We start from the raw sequence: 14,791 nt of genomic DNA, 5'->3' as shown, positions 1-14,791 counted from the left end.
GCTGTATGACTCAGGAAACTCAAACAGGGGTTCTGTATAAACCTGGGACTTCTCTGTAGCTCAAATGGTAAAGACTCTGCCTGTGATGCAGGCGACCAGGGTTTGATCCCTGGGTTGAAAAGTTCCTCTGGAGAAGGGAATGGCAATCCACTCCTGTATTCTTGCCTGGAGAATTCCATGGACAGAGAAGCCCAGCAGGCTACAGTCCATGGGGTCACAAAGAGTCAGACACAACTGAGCGGCTAACACACACACATACACACACATCAACCCAGAGCGGTGGTATGGGGAGGGAAATGGGAGGGAGGTTCAACAGGGAGGGGATATATGTATACCTATGGCTGATTCATGTTCAGGTTTGACAACAACAAAATTCTGTAAAGCAATTATCCTTCAATTAAAAAATTAATAAATTTTTTAAAAAATAAAGAGCCTCTTGCCCAGGGTGAAAGAGGAGAGTTGGCTCTTTCTCTTTTTAATCCAAAATGTTGGCTTAAAACTCAACATTCAAAAAACTAAGTCCATGGCATCGAGTCCTATCACTTAATGGCAAATACATGAGGGAAAAATGGAAACAGTGAGACTTTATTTTCTTGGGCTCCAAAACAACTGCAGATGGTGACTGCAGCCATGAAATAAAAAATGCCTGCTCCTTGAAAGAAGAGCTACTACTAACCCAGAAAGCGATTAAAAAGTGGAGCCATCACTTTGCCCACAAAGGCCCATATAGTCAAAGCTGTGGTTTTTCCAGTACTCATGTATGGATGTGAGAGTTGGACCATAAAGAAGGCTGAGTGCTGAAGAATTGATGGTTTTGAACCCTGGTGTTGGAGAAGACTTTTAAGAGTCTTTTGGACAGCAAGGTTATCAAACCAGTCAGACCTAAAGGCACTCAGCCCTGAACATTCATGGGAAGAAGGACTGATGCTGAAGCTCCAATACTTTGGCTACCTGATGGGAACAGACTCTGATGCTGGGAAAGACTGAAGGCAGGAGGAGGAGGAGACAGAGGATGAGATGGTTAGATGGCATCGTGTGACTCAATGAAAAAGTTTGAGCAAACTCCAGGAGCCAGTAAAGGACAGGGAAACCTAATGTCCTGCAGTCCATAGGGTTGCAAAAAGTCAGACACGGCTGAGCGACTGAGCAAAAACAGCCGGACCTTCTGATTCCCATTCCACCACAGTGTGTTCAAAAGAATACTGCCAAGTTGTCAGTTTTCAGTTATTTAATTATTTTTTTATTTTTTAAAGTCCTGCCTTCCTGCCTTAACTGTTGCAGAATTTCCTTACCCGCTCTTTTAGGGCTTGTTCTGAAAACTACCGCAGAATAATGGCTAAGCAAAGCAAAATATGAAATGAAAATTTAAAAGAGGGAATTCTTTCACAAAGAAAACTACGGCCTTTGGGGCTCTGTTTTAAGCCAGATAGGAGGAACGACGAAAAAGGGAGAAAACCCAAGAGGAACTTCAACGGAAACAAGTCCCCCCAGCTGATAAGAACGTGTGACTTGCGCCTTCCCGAGCTTTTCTAAACTGAAAGAAAGGAGAGTAGAACCGTAAAGAGGAAGAAAACCCGGCGCGAACACGAAAACGAGCAGCGAGGACGTAAAAGCGCCCTCCCGCGCGCCCGGCTAGTCAGCCGCCGAGGGCACGTGACACGGCCAAAATGGCTGACGGGGACCACGGCTGCCGGCCGGAGCAGGAGCCGGGGCCGGAACCGGGAGAAGACTTTGAAATCGTGGACCGGAGCCAGGTGCCGGGCCCAGGCGAACTGCGGAGGGCGACGAAAGGCTGGTCCGCACCCATCCTGACCCTGGCGCGGAGAGCCACAGGCACCCTGTCGGCCAGCTGCGGGAGCGCGCTGCGCGCGGCCGCGAGCCTGAGCGGCGCGGAAAGCGGCGCGGACGACGTAGTGCGCGCAGGTAGGCTCCGGCCGGGCACGCTGCGTGAGCTTTCCATCAGACAGGTGGTTGTTTTGCCTTGGGTGCCAGGCTGGCAAGACTGTTTAACTGACTCAGCTTGTTAGGTTGTTAACACGCGCAACTACTCGTCGGTTTTCTTTACACCGTGCGTCCGAGTCAAGATAAATACCTGGGCGTGGGTGGCCTGAGATTGGAGCAATTTCACTTCGTACGGTGTGCCCCAGACAGCATTCTTATTCTCATCGGTGACCTTTATACTAAAAACTGGACGGCTTTAAGTTTAGTTAGTACTTATTTATTTTTAAAGGACTTACTTAGGAAATGAAAATGTACTTTTCTCTGCTTTAAATCTCAAACTTCCATGCCAGCTCACATCTCTAGTTGTTGACGGCGCATACTGACTCACCGCGGAGTCAGAACACCAGGTGGAGTTTAGAGGGCGAGGGTTCCGGTTCAGTTCAGTTCAGTCGCTCAGTCGTGTCCGACTTTTTGCAGCCCCATGGACTGCAGCACGCCAGGCCTTCCTGTCCATCACCAACTCCGGAGCGTACTCAAACTAATGTCCATTGAGTCGGTGATGCCATCTAACCATCTCATCCTCTGTCGTCCCCTTCTCCTCCCGCCTTCGATCTTTCCCAGTATCAGGGTCTTTTGCAATGAGTCCGTTCTTCACATCACATGGCCGAACTATTGGAGTTTCAGCTTCAGCATCAGTCCTTCCAGTGAATTTTCAGGAATAATTTCCTTTAGGATTGAATGATTTGATCTCCTTACAGTCCAAGGGACTCCCAAGAGTCTTAATCACCACAATTCAAAAGCATCAGTTCTTCGGTGCTCAGCTTTCTTTATAGTCCAACTCTCACATCCATATATAACGACTGGAAAAACCATAGCTTTCACTAGATGGACCTTTGTCGGTAAAGTAATGTCTCTGCTTTTTAATGTGCTGTCTACGTTGGTCATAGCTTTCCTTCTACGGAGTAAGTAAGCATCTTTTAATTTCACGGCTGCAGTCACCATCTGCAGTGATTTTGGAGCCCAGAAAAATAGTCTCTCACTGTTTCCATTGTTTCCCCATTTATTTGCCCTGAAGAGATGGGACTGGATGCGATGATCCTAGTTAAGCCAACTTTTTCACTCTCTTCTTTCACTTACATCAAGAGGCTCTTTAGTTCTTCTTCACTTTCTGCCATCAGGGTGGTGTCATCTGCCTTTCTGAGGCTATTGATATTTCACCCAGCAATCTTGATTCCAGCTTGTGCTTCATCCAGCCTCTCATTTTGCATGATGTACTCTACATATAAGTTAAGTAAGCATGGTGACAATATACAGGCTTGACATACTCCTTTCCCAATTTGGAACCAGTCTGTTGTTCCATGTCCAGTTCTAACTGTTGCTTCTTGACCTGCATACAGATTTCTCATGAGGAAGGTCAGGTGGTCTGGTGGTACTCTCATCTCTTTTAAGAATTTTCCACAGTTTGTTGTAATCCACACAGTCAAAGGCTTTGGCATAGTCTATAAAGCAGAAGTAGATGTTTTTCTGGAACTCTCTTGTTTTTTCGATGATCCAATAGATATTGGCAATTTGATCTCTGGTTCCTCTGCCTTTTCTAAATCCAGCTTGAACATCTGTAAGTGCTTGGTTCAAGTACTGTTGAAGCCTCGCTTGGAGAATTTTAAGCATTACTTTACTAGTGTGTGAGATGAGTGCAATTGTACAGTAGTTTGAACATTCTTTGGCATTGCCTTTCTTCGGGATTGGAATGAAAACGGACCTTTTCCAGTCCTGTAGCCACTGCTGAGTTTTCCAAATTTGCTGGCATATTGAGTGCAGCACTTTCACAGCATCATCTTTTAGGATTTGAAATAGCTCAACTGGAATTCCATCACCTCCACTAGTTTTGTTCGTAGTGATGCTTTCTAAGGCCCACTTGACTGCACACTCCAGGATGTCTGGCTCTAGGTGAGTGATCACACCATTGTGGTTATCTGGGTCATGAAGATCTTTTTGTATAGTTCTTCTGTGTATTCTTACCACCTCTTCTTAATATCTTCTGCTTGTGTTAGGTCCATACCATTTCTGTCCTTTATTGTGCTCATCTTTGCATTAAATGTTCCCTTAGTATCTCTAATTTTCTTGAAGAGATCTCTAGTCTTTCCCATTCTAATTCCAGACGACCACTACAACCAACGAGCTGTATGATACAGGCAAGTCATCACATTTTCCAGTCTGTAAAATAGGAATTTTGTGATTCACAAAGTTCTTATAGCCTTCAATGATCTCTTATCATCAACTCTTTTAAGCCTTTGTCATCTAGAATAGTTTCAGCACATGAGTAAGAATGGAAACGTTAAATGATGGTAGAGTGTGACTTAGAAAGTCCTGTAAAGCCAGATATTTAGAGCTCTGCCAACCAGTACAATAGCCACTACCCACATGTGATGTTTAGCGATTTAAAATTCAGTTCCTCAGTCACAACAGCCACATTTTAAGTGGTTCAGTAATCTACATGTAGCGAGTGGCTACTGTACTGGATTGTGAACTGAGAACATTTCATCATAGTGCTATGGGGCAGAGCTCACTAAAGACTGTGAAGTACCCCCTAACGTATTACAGTGTGCCTTTAAGGCTTCTTGATTCCATCCTATCCAGTGTATATTTGATGTAAAAAGCACGGATAGTGAGTTGTGATAGTTTCAATGGCTAGGAAAGATTTTTACAGTTTAAAATCTCACTTGTTTTGAGATAGGAAACTGTATGTCTCTGGCAATAGAAAGCAGGACTAGAAGGTAATGAAGGAACCTATTTAACTCAGGAATCTAGTTCCCACTAAATTGCCACCTTTACACGTTTTGACTGTATGCCCACCCACTGGTGTTCAGTCCAGAGAGTCAAGGCCCGAGATCTTCTTAGAGGCTTGTTAGTAAGCAAATAATGTTAGCTGTTTGGCGAGGAAATGTGCCAGTGCCTAGAACTGTGCCTAGCACGGAATAATATTTGTTGAACAAATATTTGAAAAATACTTTTCTATTTATGGTAATGCTATAAATAATAAGCAGCACTTATATTGTGCTTCCTAGGTAACGGATATTATTCTTAAATCTGTACATATATTAGTTCATTTCATCTTGACAGTAATCCTAGGTGATAGCTGAACTGGCTTCATGATGTTCATGAAGTGCAGGCTTTAATCAGTATGACTGCACAGGGCCAGGCCCTCAAAAGTACCCACGATAGAAACTCTTATCTTTAAATTTGTGTTAAGTGAAGTCTCATGGGACAAAGGAGCAGGTGTGGGGCCTTGGAGCTGGGCTCCTGTGTGGTCCCATCTCCCACTGTCTCCGTGGGACAGGTTCTCTGCCACTCAGGTCCATTGAATTTCCCTCGGGCTTCTCCCTACCTGTCCCTGACATACTGCATGACCATGCTGCCCCAGGGAGGGTTGATGTTATGCCGTTTGACTCTCAGGGCAGGGCCACGTGTCCACTGGCCTGCTGCAGGCTGGCAGCACCACGGCACATTAGGCAGGAACTGGGCAGGGACTTCTCACCCACCCAACCGTATGGGAACTGCATCCCTGCAGGAAATTGCAGTCCCTTAGGGGCATGGGAAGGAGTCGTGGACTTCATGCCTCCACTCATGTAGCCTGCCCCATGTGATAGATGCCATTATTATTCCTTGTTTATAAAGAGGGAGGATGAATTAAAAAGTAAATTGACCAAGTTACTTAGAAATGGCAGAGCCAGAACTTGAACCAAGACAAGCCTCCTCTCAAGCCAGTGCTTAGTTACATCACCTCAACACCTTGATGTTTTTAAATAATGTTGTAATACGCTGTAATATATACATATGGATTTTTTAGTCAGTTAAGTAAACAACTGCCACTGAAATGTGGCAAAAGTTGTGAGCATGGCTTACTGAGGGCGAAAGGGTGGGGAACAGCTGGCATGAGCTATGTGACTGGTTTCCCAGTGGTAAGCCAGATTTTAAGTCATCAGATAGAGCAGGAGTGGGAATGGGGAAACGGAACTGAAACCCAGGTAGCACGCTCTGCAGAGGCCTCAGAAAGCAGGTCAGAAGATAGTGGTCACCACTCCAGCCAGGGCTGGCTCATTTCCTTTCCTTTGATCTGCTTATCTGCTTACAAAAGCAGTGAGGTCAGAGATTGTTCAGTGGGAGTGGTGGAGGAGCAGAGACTGAATATGAGCAGCACTCTTGCCAGATAGCTCTTGTGGTGATCTAGGTTTAAGAAAGATGCTGTGGAATGTCATGAAATGACTTGTATTAAAATGTTAACCCACATGGGGTCTGGCAGCGCAGTTTGCCACAATGATTGTATTCTCTGTAGTTGTTTGGTTTGGGGGTATTCTTTTTCTAAAGGATGAATAACAAAACTCACTGAAGAAGTCACTCTTTAATTTTAAAAGTATTTAGATATATATTTGCCATTAGGTAAGTGATATTATATTATGCCTTTCTTTGTTGTCTTCCAATGGCAAATTTTATTTTCCACGTATGAGAGCTCCACTGCACAAAGTAATATGCCTCCTTCCAAAATGAAGTACAATGCCTTTTTCATTTCATATTGCTGAACTCCTTAAGTTAGCCATTGAGATGATAAGTGAAAAATCTGGAAAATTAGGAAAGTGTAAAATGGTTTTCTTGTCAGTACAGTGTAACACCATATTGTATTATAAGATCTTTTGAGACACCAAAGGGCTAATCAAAACTAAAACTCAAATTTATAAAGACTCGTTACTTCTCTTTAATTCAGAACCCAATAAAAAAAATCTGTAGAGCCCACTCTCCTGAATATGTATTCTCTATACCAAGGTTACAACACACTGGCAGCCCTTTGAGATGTTTGTGCTGGTAGCTGCATTCTTTTTTTTTTTTTTTTCACATCCTGCACAGTGTAAAAGCATTTAGTTTTTTTTTTTTTTTTTTTTAGCCAATTACCAGGTTTTCTATTAAAAATCCAGATCCCAGTTTCTTCTGACTCCCATCTGGCACACATGATCAGTTAGCATTCCTCTAGCAAGGTGTCTTTATGTCTTCTCCAGCTTTTCCTCTCACTGGGTCACTCTTTTATGTTACAGGCTCAGCCCCTCTGTAACAGTCAAGGTCCAGATCCCTGATCAGACCATTTACTTGGCAATTCGATAAGTGTAGAATTTTATGATATTCTGTGTGCTGTGTTGAACTATTATTAATGAAGCTTAGAGATGTAAATAGCTTAGCCAAGGTCACAAAGCTAATAATATGGAGAAATGAAACAAAGATCCTTCCAATCAAATTTTCCATGACTCTAAATTGAGCTCGAATGGGAATTGGTGACTAACCTAACTGGGGAATAGATGAGATGGCTGCAAAACACTACTGTGTTCCCAGGAATGACTGTAGGAGCCACTTCCTGAAACACTAGTCTTCACATTTTTTGTTCACATGACCCCCTAAAAAAAATCTTCAACTTTTAAAGTTGATACATAAAATTCATCATAATTTTCAATAAACTTTTTGGTTTATTGTAAAAATTGACTTTTTAAAATAAAACCACTGTATCATTATTTTAAGTGTATCAAGTGATCAATACCTTAACAACTTGATAACTCTGCCATCTATCTTGTTAATAAATTAATAATAAAATTATTTAATATTTATAAATTTTACACTTTTCCCTTTATTCCTTGAATTTCCAAGCCACTTAATGTATGTTTTAAATTTTTTTATTGGTCATCCTATCATACATCTCAGAAAAAAATATGTAAATTAATTAAAATATAATAAACTTTTCTTGTGACTAAAGCTCTGAGTGTATAAAAAATTTTTTCTTCTATAATGAATTACCATTAAAATTATTAGTAATGCTAAGTTGATTAAAGGGATACAAATATAATTTTATAAGTAATTATACATAATTTTTTCTTGGAATTACTTCTCTTAATGAACTGAATGGTGTCTTTGTTTTTAATTTAAAAAATGCAGATGAATATACGTGATTTACTGATGTAAATGTGATGGAACTCAGCATCAATTTTATTCCCATCTTTTGGGTTTTTTATAGATGTGATCCTTGAGAACTCTGACTCATATAAATAAAAAATAGAACTGGACAGGTTGGTTTGTTTTCCCCCCATTGGTAAATTCTACCAAACATTTTAAAATATTTTATTTCAGTACAGTTGATTTACAATCTTGTGTTAATTTCTCCTGTACAATAAAGTAACTCAGATATGAAATGGACAACTGTGTTATAGTAATGTTATTCAGGTCTTTGAACTCCTTCTAAGTTATATGCCCCAAATCGCATTGATCTAAAAACATTTTTTTGATCAAAAAATTTTTTGTTCAGATTTTCATTTTGTTCGAATGAAAATCACCTTTCTTGCAAACATTAAAGATATTTCTCTTTCAGGGAAGTTCTCCAAAAAAGGCTTTACCAAGACCTATCAAACGATAATTATGCCTTATAATTCTTTCACTTTGTTGTTAACCTAGACACTCAAAATGGTTGGAGACATCTAAACATTGCTTATATCATCACATCTTGCCGATACATTATGTTTTAACAGAAAGACTTTAGGAAATTCCCTGGTGGTCCAGTAGTTGGGACTGAGCACTTCCACCACAGGGGACACGTGTTTGATCCCTGATCAGGGAACTAGGGTTTCATATGCCAAGATGTGGCCAGAATGCATAAAAAAGAGTTAGTGTACGTGTTCTTCAAGGGCTGCAGTTTGGCTCATTTAGAGAACATGTCCATCAAGTTAATGGCACATCCAAGGAATAAGTATTGAGACCAACCAAAAAGAATTACATACATTTTTACTTGTAGATAAATTTTTTTTTTAAACTTTCTAAATTCAGGATACCCAGCAGACGGGTAGAAACCACTCCTCTCCCCCAAGATCAAGTTTCTTTAACTAAGTTCAGCAAGTGAAAGACTGGAATCTCTTCAAGTTTTTAGTGATTTGATGAATCATCAAAGGAAGCTTCACCCCTATCTGGTATGTGGCAATTTCTGTACCTCAGGTCAGTGCCTCAGGAGGAAGATACGGGACAAGGAGTGAACTGTGATTCTTCTGTAGAGTGGGTAAAGAAAGAGTGCCTGTGAAACTTGAGATCTAAAAATCAAGTTCCTCAAAATATCTGGACCTGCCTAGCCCTCTGCAGGACTTCCTGCGTATTTATTCCCATGTGAAGACCACTAGACTTCGTTTATAGCCTAGGGATTGGTATCTTCTTTAAGGATCAGTTCAGACGCTCAGTTGAGTCTGATTCTGCAACGCCATGGACTGCAGCACCGCAGGCTTCCCTGTCCATCACCAACTCCCGGAGCTTGCTCAAACTCATGTCCATTGAGTCGGTGATGCCATCCAACCATCCCATCCTCTGTCGTCCCCTCCTCCTCCTGCCTTCAATCTTTCCTGGCATCAGCGTTTTTTTTTTTCCAATGAGTCAGTTCTTTGAATCAGGTGGCCAAAGTACTGGAGTTTCAGCTTCAACATCAGTCCTTCCAATGAACATTCAGGACTGATTTCCTTTAGGATTGACTATTTGATCTCCTTGCAGGCCAAGGGACTCTCAAGAGTCTTCTCCAGCACCACAGTTCAAAAGCATCAATTCTTTGGTGCTCAGCTTTCTTTATAGTCCAGCTCTCACATCCATACATGACTACATACAGACCATAGCTTTGACTAGATGAACCTTTGTCGGTAAAGTAATGTCTCTGCTTTTTAATATGCTGTCTAGGTTGGTCATAGCTTTTCTTCCAAGGAGCAAGTGTTTTTTATGGCTGCAGTCACCATCTGCAGTGATTCTGCAGCCATGAAAATAAAGTCTCTCACTGTTTCCATTACTTCCCCATCTATTTGCCATGAAGTGATGAGACCAGATGCCATGATCTTAGTTTTTTGAATGTTAAGTTTTAAGCCAGCTTTTTCATGCTCCTCTTTCATCAAGAGGCTCTTTAGTTCTTCTTCGCTTTCTGCCATAAAGGTGGTGTCATCTGCATATCTGAGCTTATAGATAATTCTTCTGGAAATCTTGATTCCAGCTTGTGATTCATTCAGCTTGACATTTCACATGACGTACTCTGCATAGAAGTTAGATAAGCACGGTGACAATATACGAGCTTGACATACTCCTTTCCCAATCTGGAACCACTCTGTTGTTCCATGTCTGGTTCTAACTGTTGCTTCCTGACCTGTATACAGATTTCTCAGGAGGCAGGTCAAGTGGTCTGGTATTCCCATCTCTTTTAAGAATTTTCCACAGTTGGTTGTAATCCACACAGTCAAAGCCTTTAGTGCAGTCAATAAAGCAGAAGTAGATGTTTTTCTGGAACTCTCTTGCTTTTACAATTATTCAACAGATGTTGGCAATTTGATCTCTGGTTCCTCTGCCTTTTCTAAATCCAGCTTGAACATCTGCAAGTGTTTGGTTCATGTACTGTTGAAGCCTGGCTCGGAGAATTTTGAGCATTACTTTACTAGTGTGTGAGATGAATGCAATTGGGCAGTAGTTTGAACATTCTTTGGCATTGCCTTTCTTTGGGATTGGAATGAAAACAGACCTTTTCCAGTCCTGTGGCTACTGCTGAGTTTTCCAAATTTGCTAACGTATTGAGTGCCACACTTTCACAACATCATCTTTTAGGATTTGAAATAGTTCAACTGGAATCTCATCACCTCCACTAGCTTTGTTCGTAGTGATGCTTCCTAAGGCCCACTGGACTTCACATTCCAGGATGTCTGGCTCTAGGTGAGTGATCACACCATCATGGTTATCTGGGTCATTAAGATCTTTTTCGTGTATTTCTTCTGTGTATTCTTACCACCTCTTCTTAATATCTTCTGCTTCTGTTAGGTCCCTACCATTTCTGTACTTAATTGTGTCTATCTTTGCATGAAATGTTTCCTTGGTATCTCTGATTATCTTGAAGAGATCTCTAATCTTTCCCATTCTATTGTTTTCCTGTATTTCTTTGCATTGATCACTTAGAAGGCTTTCTTATCTCTCCTTGCTATTCTTTGGAACTGCATTCAGATGGATATATCATTCCTTTTCTCCTTTGCCTTTCACTTCTCTTCTTTTCTCAGCTATTTGTAAGGCCTCCTCAGACAACCATTTTGCCTTTTTGCATGTTTTTCCTTGGGGACGGTTTTGATCACTGCCTCCTGTACAACGTCATGAACCTCATCCATAGTTCTTCAGGCACTCTATCTATCAGATCTAATCCCTTGAATCTATTTGTCACTTCCACTGTATAATCATACGGAATTTGATTTAGGTCATACCTGAATGGTCTAGTGGTTTTCCCTACTTTCTTCAATTAAAGTCTGAATTTGGCAATAAGGAGTTCATGATCTGAGCCACAGTCAGCTCCCAGTCTTGTTTTTCCTGACTGTATAGAGTTTCTCCATCTTTCGCTGCAAATAATATAATCAGTCTGATTTCATTTTTGACCTCCTGGTGATGTCCACATGTAGAGTCGTCTCTTGTGTTGTTGGGAGAGGGTGTTTGCTATGACCAGTGAGTTCTCTTGGCAAAACTCTGTTAGCCTTTGCCCTGCTTCATTTTGTACTCCAAGGCCAACCTTGCCTGTTACTCCAGGTATCTCCTGACTTCCTTCTTTTGCATTCCAGTCCCCTATGATGAAAAGGATATCTTTTTTTGGTGTTAGTTCTAGAAGGTCTTGTAGGTCATCATAGAACCATTCAACTTCAGCGTCTTTAGCATTAGTGGTTGGGCCATCAACTTGGATTACTATGATATTGAATGGTTTGCTTTGGAAATGAACAGAGATCATTCTGCCTTTTTGAGATTGCACCCAATCACCCATCTCATTAAACTTTTCAAATTTATAAATAATACATAGGAGTCTCTCAATATTTAAAATATACCATCCCCACCCAGATGCTTTACTTAAAATCTGTTTTTCTTTTTCCAAAACCAAGATGAAATATTTAGACCAGTTTTTCTTTCCCAGTAGCTGTCTTCTTGGGTTTTGCTGAGAATTTGGAATTTTCAGTCCCAGGCTGTCTTGAGTCTCATTCGTATTTACTTAATACTTGTATTATAAATTCAGAGTCATAGTATCATCCTTTTTGATTTAGCTATACACATATATGCTCTTTTTAACTATATATCCATATTAATTATTGCTGATGAAAGAAAGCAGGTAAACAAAGGATTAATATCCACAATACACAGACCCATAAGACAAAAGCAAACAAATCAAGAAAGTTAAAAGATTTAACAGGCAAGTCATAGAAATAATACTAGGAAACAATAAACATGAAAGTCTGCTTAACATATATAATGAACAACTGGTAAACAACCATATACTTCCCACCCCATCCTCCAATCCAAGGGGCAAACATTTAAAAGACCAAAAGGTGGCATTGGTGCAGAGAGAGGGGTGCACCAGCCAGGGCTTATTTTCCTGCTGGAACTAGGTTATAGTTTGAGGGTCTATAATAGTTTTAATTTCCAGAGTGACAGTTTCCTAGGCTTGAGAGGTCACTCAGTAAGAATTTGTCATGGATTGGGTTGCACGTAGAGCAGAGGGCCTAAATAAATGGCTCATCTGTTTATAGCCCACCAGATAGGAATCTGGGTTCACTGTGACAAGAGGCACAAAACTTCTAGTGTTTCAATGAACAAATATCCAAACTGTGTCCTTGTTCACCTCCATGTGGCTGCTGGGCAGGACCAGTGGGACAGGGCTTGATATTGGAAGAAGAGCTGCAGTACTTAGTCAGGGAGCTTGTGACCTAGAGCCGTTCTGGTCATGCATGTATCGGCCATGAGTGGTCTTAAAAAGGCTTTGAACCTGTCAAGGAGAAAAAAAAAGAAAAATAGATTCCAACTAAATGCCATTCTGGAAAAGGCAAAACTATGGAGACAATAAAAAGATCAATGGTTGCCTGGAGTTAGCAGGGAGATGCATACACAGAGTACAGAAGTTTTTATGAGCAGTGAAAATACTTTGACATTATAACAATGTCATTATAATGATATTATACTTTTGTCCAAACCCACAGAAGGTGCAATACTACTTACTTCATCAGTGAACATAGAGGATGAACTGGGACCTTGGTTATCATGTGTCAATGCAGTTCTGCTGCTGCTGCTGCTAAGTCACTTCAGTCATGTCCGATTCTGTGTGACCCCATAGACAGAAGCCCACCAGGCTCCCCCGTCCCTGGGATTCTCCAGGCAAGAACACTGGAGTGGGTTGCCATTTCCTTCTCCAATTCACGAAAGTGAAAAGTGAAAGGGAAGTCACTCAGTCGTGTCCAACTCCTAGCAACCCCATGGACTACAGCCTACCAGGCTCCTCCATCCATGGGATTTTCCAGGCAAGAGTACTGGAGTGGGGTGCCATTGCCTTCTCCACAATGCAGTTCATCCTTATTTAAAAAAAAAAAAGTTCCAGTCTTGATAACAGCTATGCATGTTCATTGGAAGGACTAATGTTGAAGCTGAAACTCCAATACTTTGGCCACCTGATGTGAAGAGCTGACTCATTTGAAAAGACCCTGATGCTGGGAGGAGAAGGGGATGACAGAAGGTGAGAAGGCTGGATGGCATCACTGACTCGATGGACATGAGTTTGGGTAAACTCTGGGAGTTGGTGATAGACAGGGAGGCCTGGTGAACTGCGGTTCATGGGGTCGCAAAGAGTCAGACACAACTGAGCGACTGAACTGAACTGATGCATGTGCAGCTGCTGCTGCTAAGTTGCTTCAGTCGTGTGCGACCCCATATACGGCAGCCCACCAGGTTCCCCCATCCCTGGGATTCTCCAGGCAAGAACACTGGAGTGGGTTGCCATTTCGTTCTCCAATGCATGAAAGTGCAAGTGAACTCGCTCAGTGGTGTCCAACTCACAGGGACCCCATGGACTGCAGCCCAGCAGGCTCCTCCGGCCATGGGGTTTTCCAGGCAAGAGTACTGGAGTGGGTTGCCGTTGCCTTCTCCAGATGCATGTGAGGGAAGGGAATTTCCGTACCTTCCTGTCAATTTTGTTGTAAACTTACAACTACTTAAAAAAAAAAAAATTCTCCCCGCCCCCCAAAAAAATTAACTAAGGGTAGACTTTTTCGCAAAATTTTGTTTCACCTTTATACATTTTTACATATTAAATGAGCTTTCCTCTTGGCTCAGTAGTAAAGAATCTGCCTGCCAATGCAAGAGACGGGCCTCGGATCCCTGGGTTGGGAAGATGCCCTGGAGAAGAAGAAAATGGCAGTCCACTCCAATATTCTTGCCTGGAGAATCCCATTAACAGAGGAGACTGGAGGACTGAAATCTGACCTAACAAAATGAAAAATAATCTAATGAAATATTGCTGAACTCCAGTGGTTATTAAGTGTAAATACAATTAATGAATACAAAGAAACTTCTAGCACATTGTATTTTATAATTATTTATAATAGTAATAAAATAAAGTTTAAAAAACCTTGAATGATTGAACTTTTATTAACTGTACCAGTTTATAGTGCTTGCATTTTATTCTAATGGTTTTACCTTACAAAAGAAGTGTGAAACAGTGCACTAATCGTGCACGAAAGAAGGGCAACGAGAATTTGAGCCCTGTACCAAGGAATGGATGCTTCCCCGAATGCCCCGGGTGGCACTCACAGACAAAACAGCTGGCTCAGGAATCCCTCTAGCTAGTATACGACCCACCCCAAGCAAGCCCGGAAGCCGCTACCTCCCTCCTGGCAGAGAAGTCAAAATGGCGCCCGCGAGCTCTGGGGGCGTGGCCTCGAGCTGGACTCCTCCAATAGAAACGAGAGGGGGTGAAGCACTTTCCCAGCAAGCCTCCTAGCTTAGGGCAAGGCTTTCTGGAGTA

At 41.7% G+C, this 14,791-nt stretch overlaps 1 protein-coding gene, 1 long non-coding RNA gene and 1 other non-coding gene across 3 annotated transcripts in view; 2 read left to right on the top strand and 1 right to left on the bottom strand.

Moving 5' to 3' along the window:
• Positions 1 to 1,638: 1,638 nt before the first annotated feature.
• RUFY1 (RUN and FYVE domain containing 1) overlaps positions 1,639 to 14,791 on the top strand; it is a 66,281-nt gene continuing 53,128 nt past the window's right edge. Inside the window, exon 1 of the mRNA XM_061421298.1 lies at positions 1,639 to 1,923. Coding sequence (XP_061277282.1) covers positions 1,668 to 1,923 — 256 coding nt within the window. The 5' untranslated portion in view covers positions 1,639 to 1,667. The remainder of the gene's footprint in view (positions 1,924 to 14,791) is intronic.
• Positions 12,019 to 14,790, bottom strand: LOC133250289 (uncharacterized). Its single transcript, XR_009737292.1, has 2 exons — positions 12,994 to 14,790; positions 12,019 to 12,763 (listed from the first exon to the last, which is right to left on the bottom strand). It is a non-coding gene; the product is annotated as an uncharacterized LOC133250289 (long non-coding RNA).
• LOC133252227 (small nucleolar RNA SNORA11) lies at positions 12,478 to 12,607 on the top strand. The gene has a single exon (XR_009737851.1). It is a non-coding gene; the product is annotated as a small nucleolar RNA SNORA11 (small nucleolar RNA).

The sequence above is a fragment of the Bos javanicus genome, chromosome 7 (assembly GCF_032452875.1).
Source record: "Bos javanicus breed banteng chromosome 7, ARS-OSU_banteng_1.0, whole genome shotgun sequence".
Classification (NCBI taxonomy): domain Eukaryota; kingdom Metazoa; phylum Chordata; class Mammalia; order Artiodactyla; family Bovidae; genus Bos; species Bos javanicus.
Note: the sequence above shows the minus strand (reverse complement) of the source record. Positions and strands in the feature narration are given on the sequence as shown.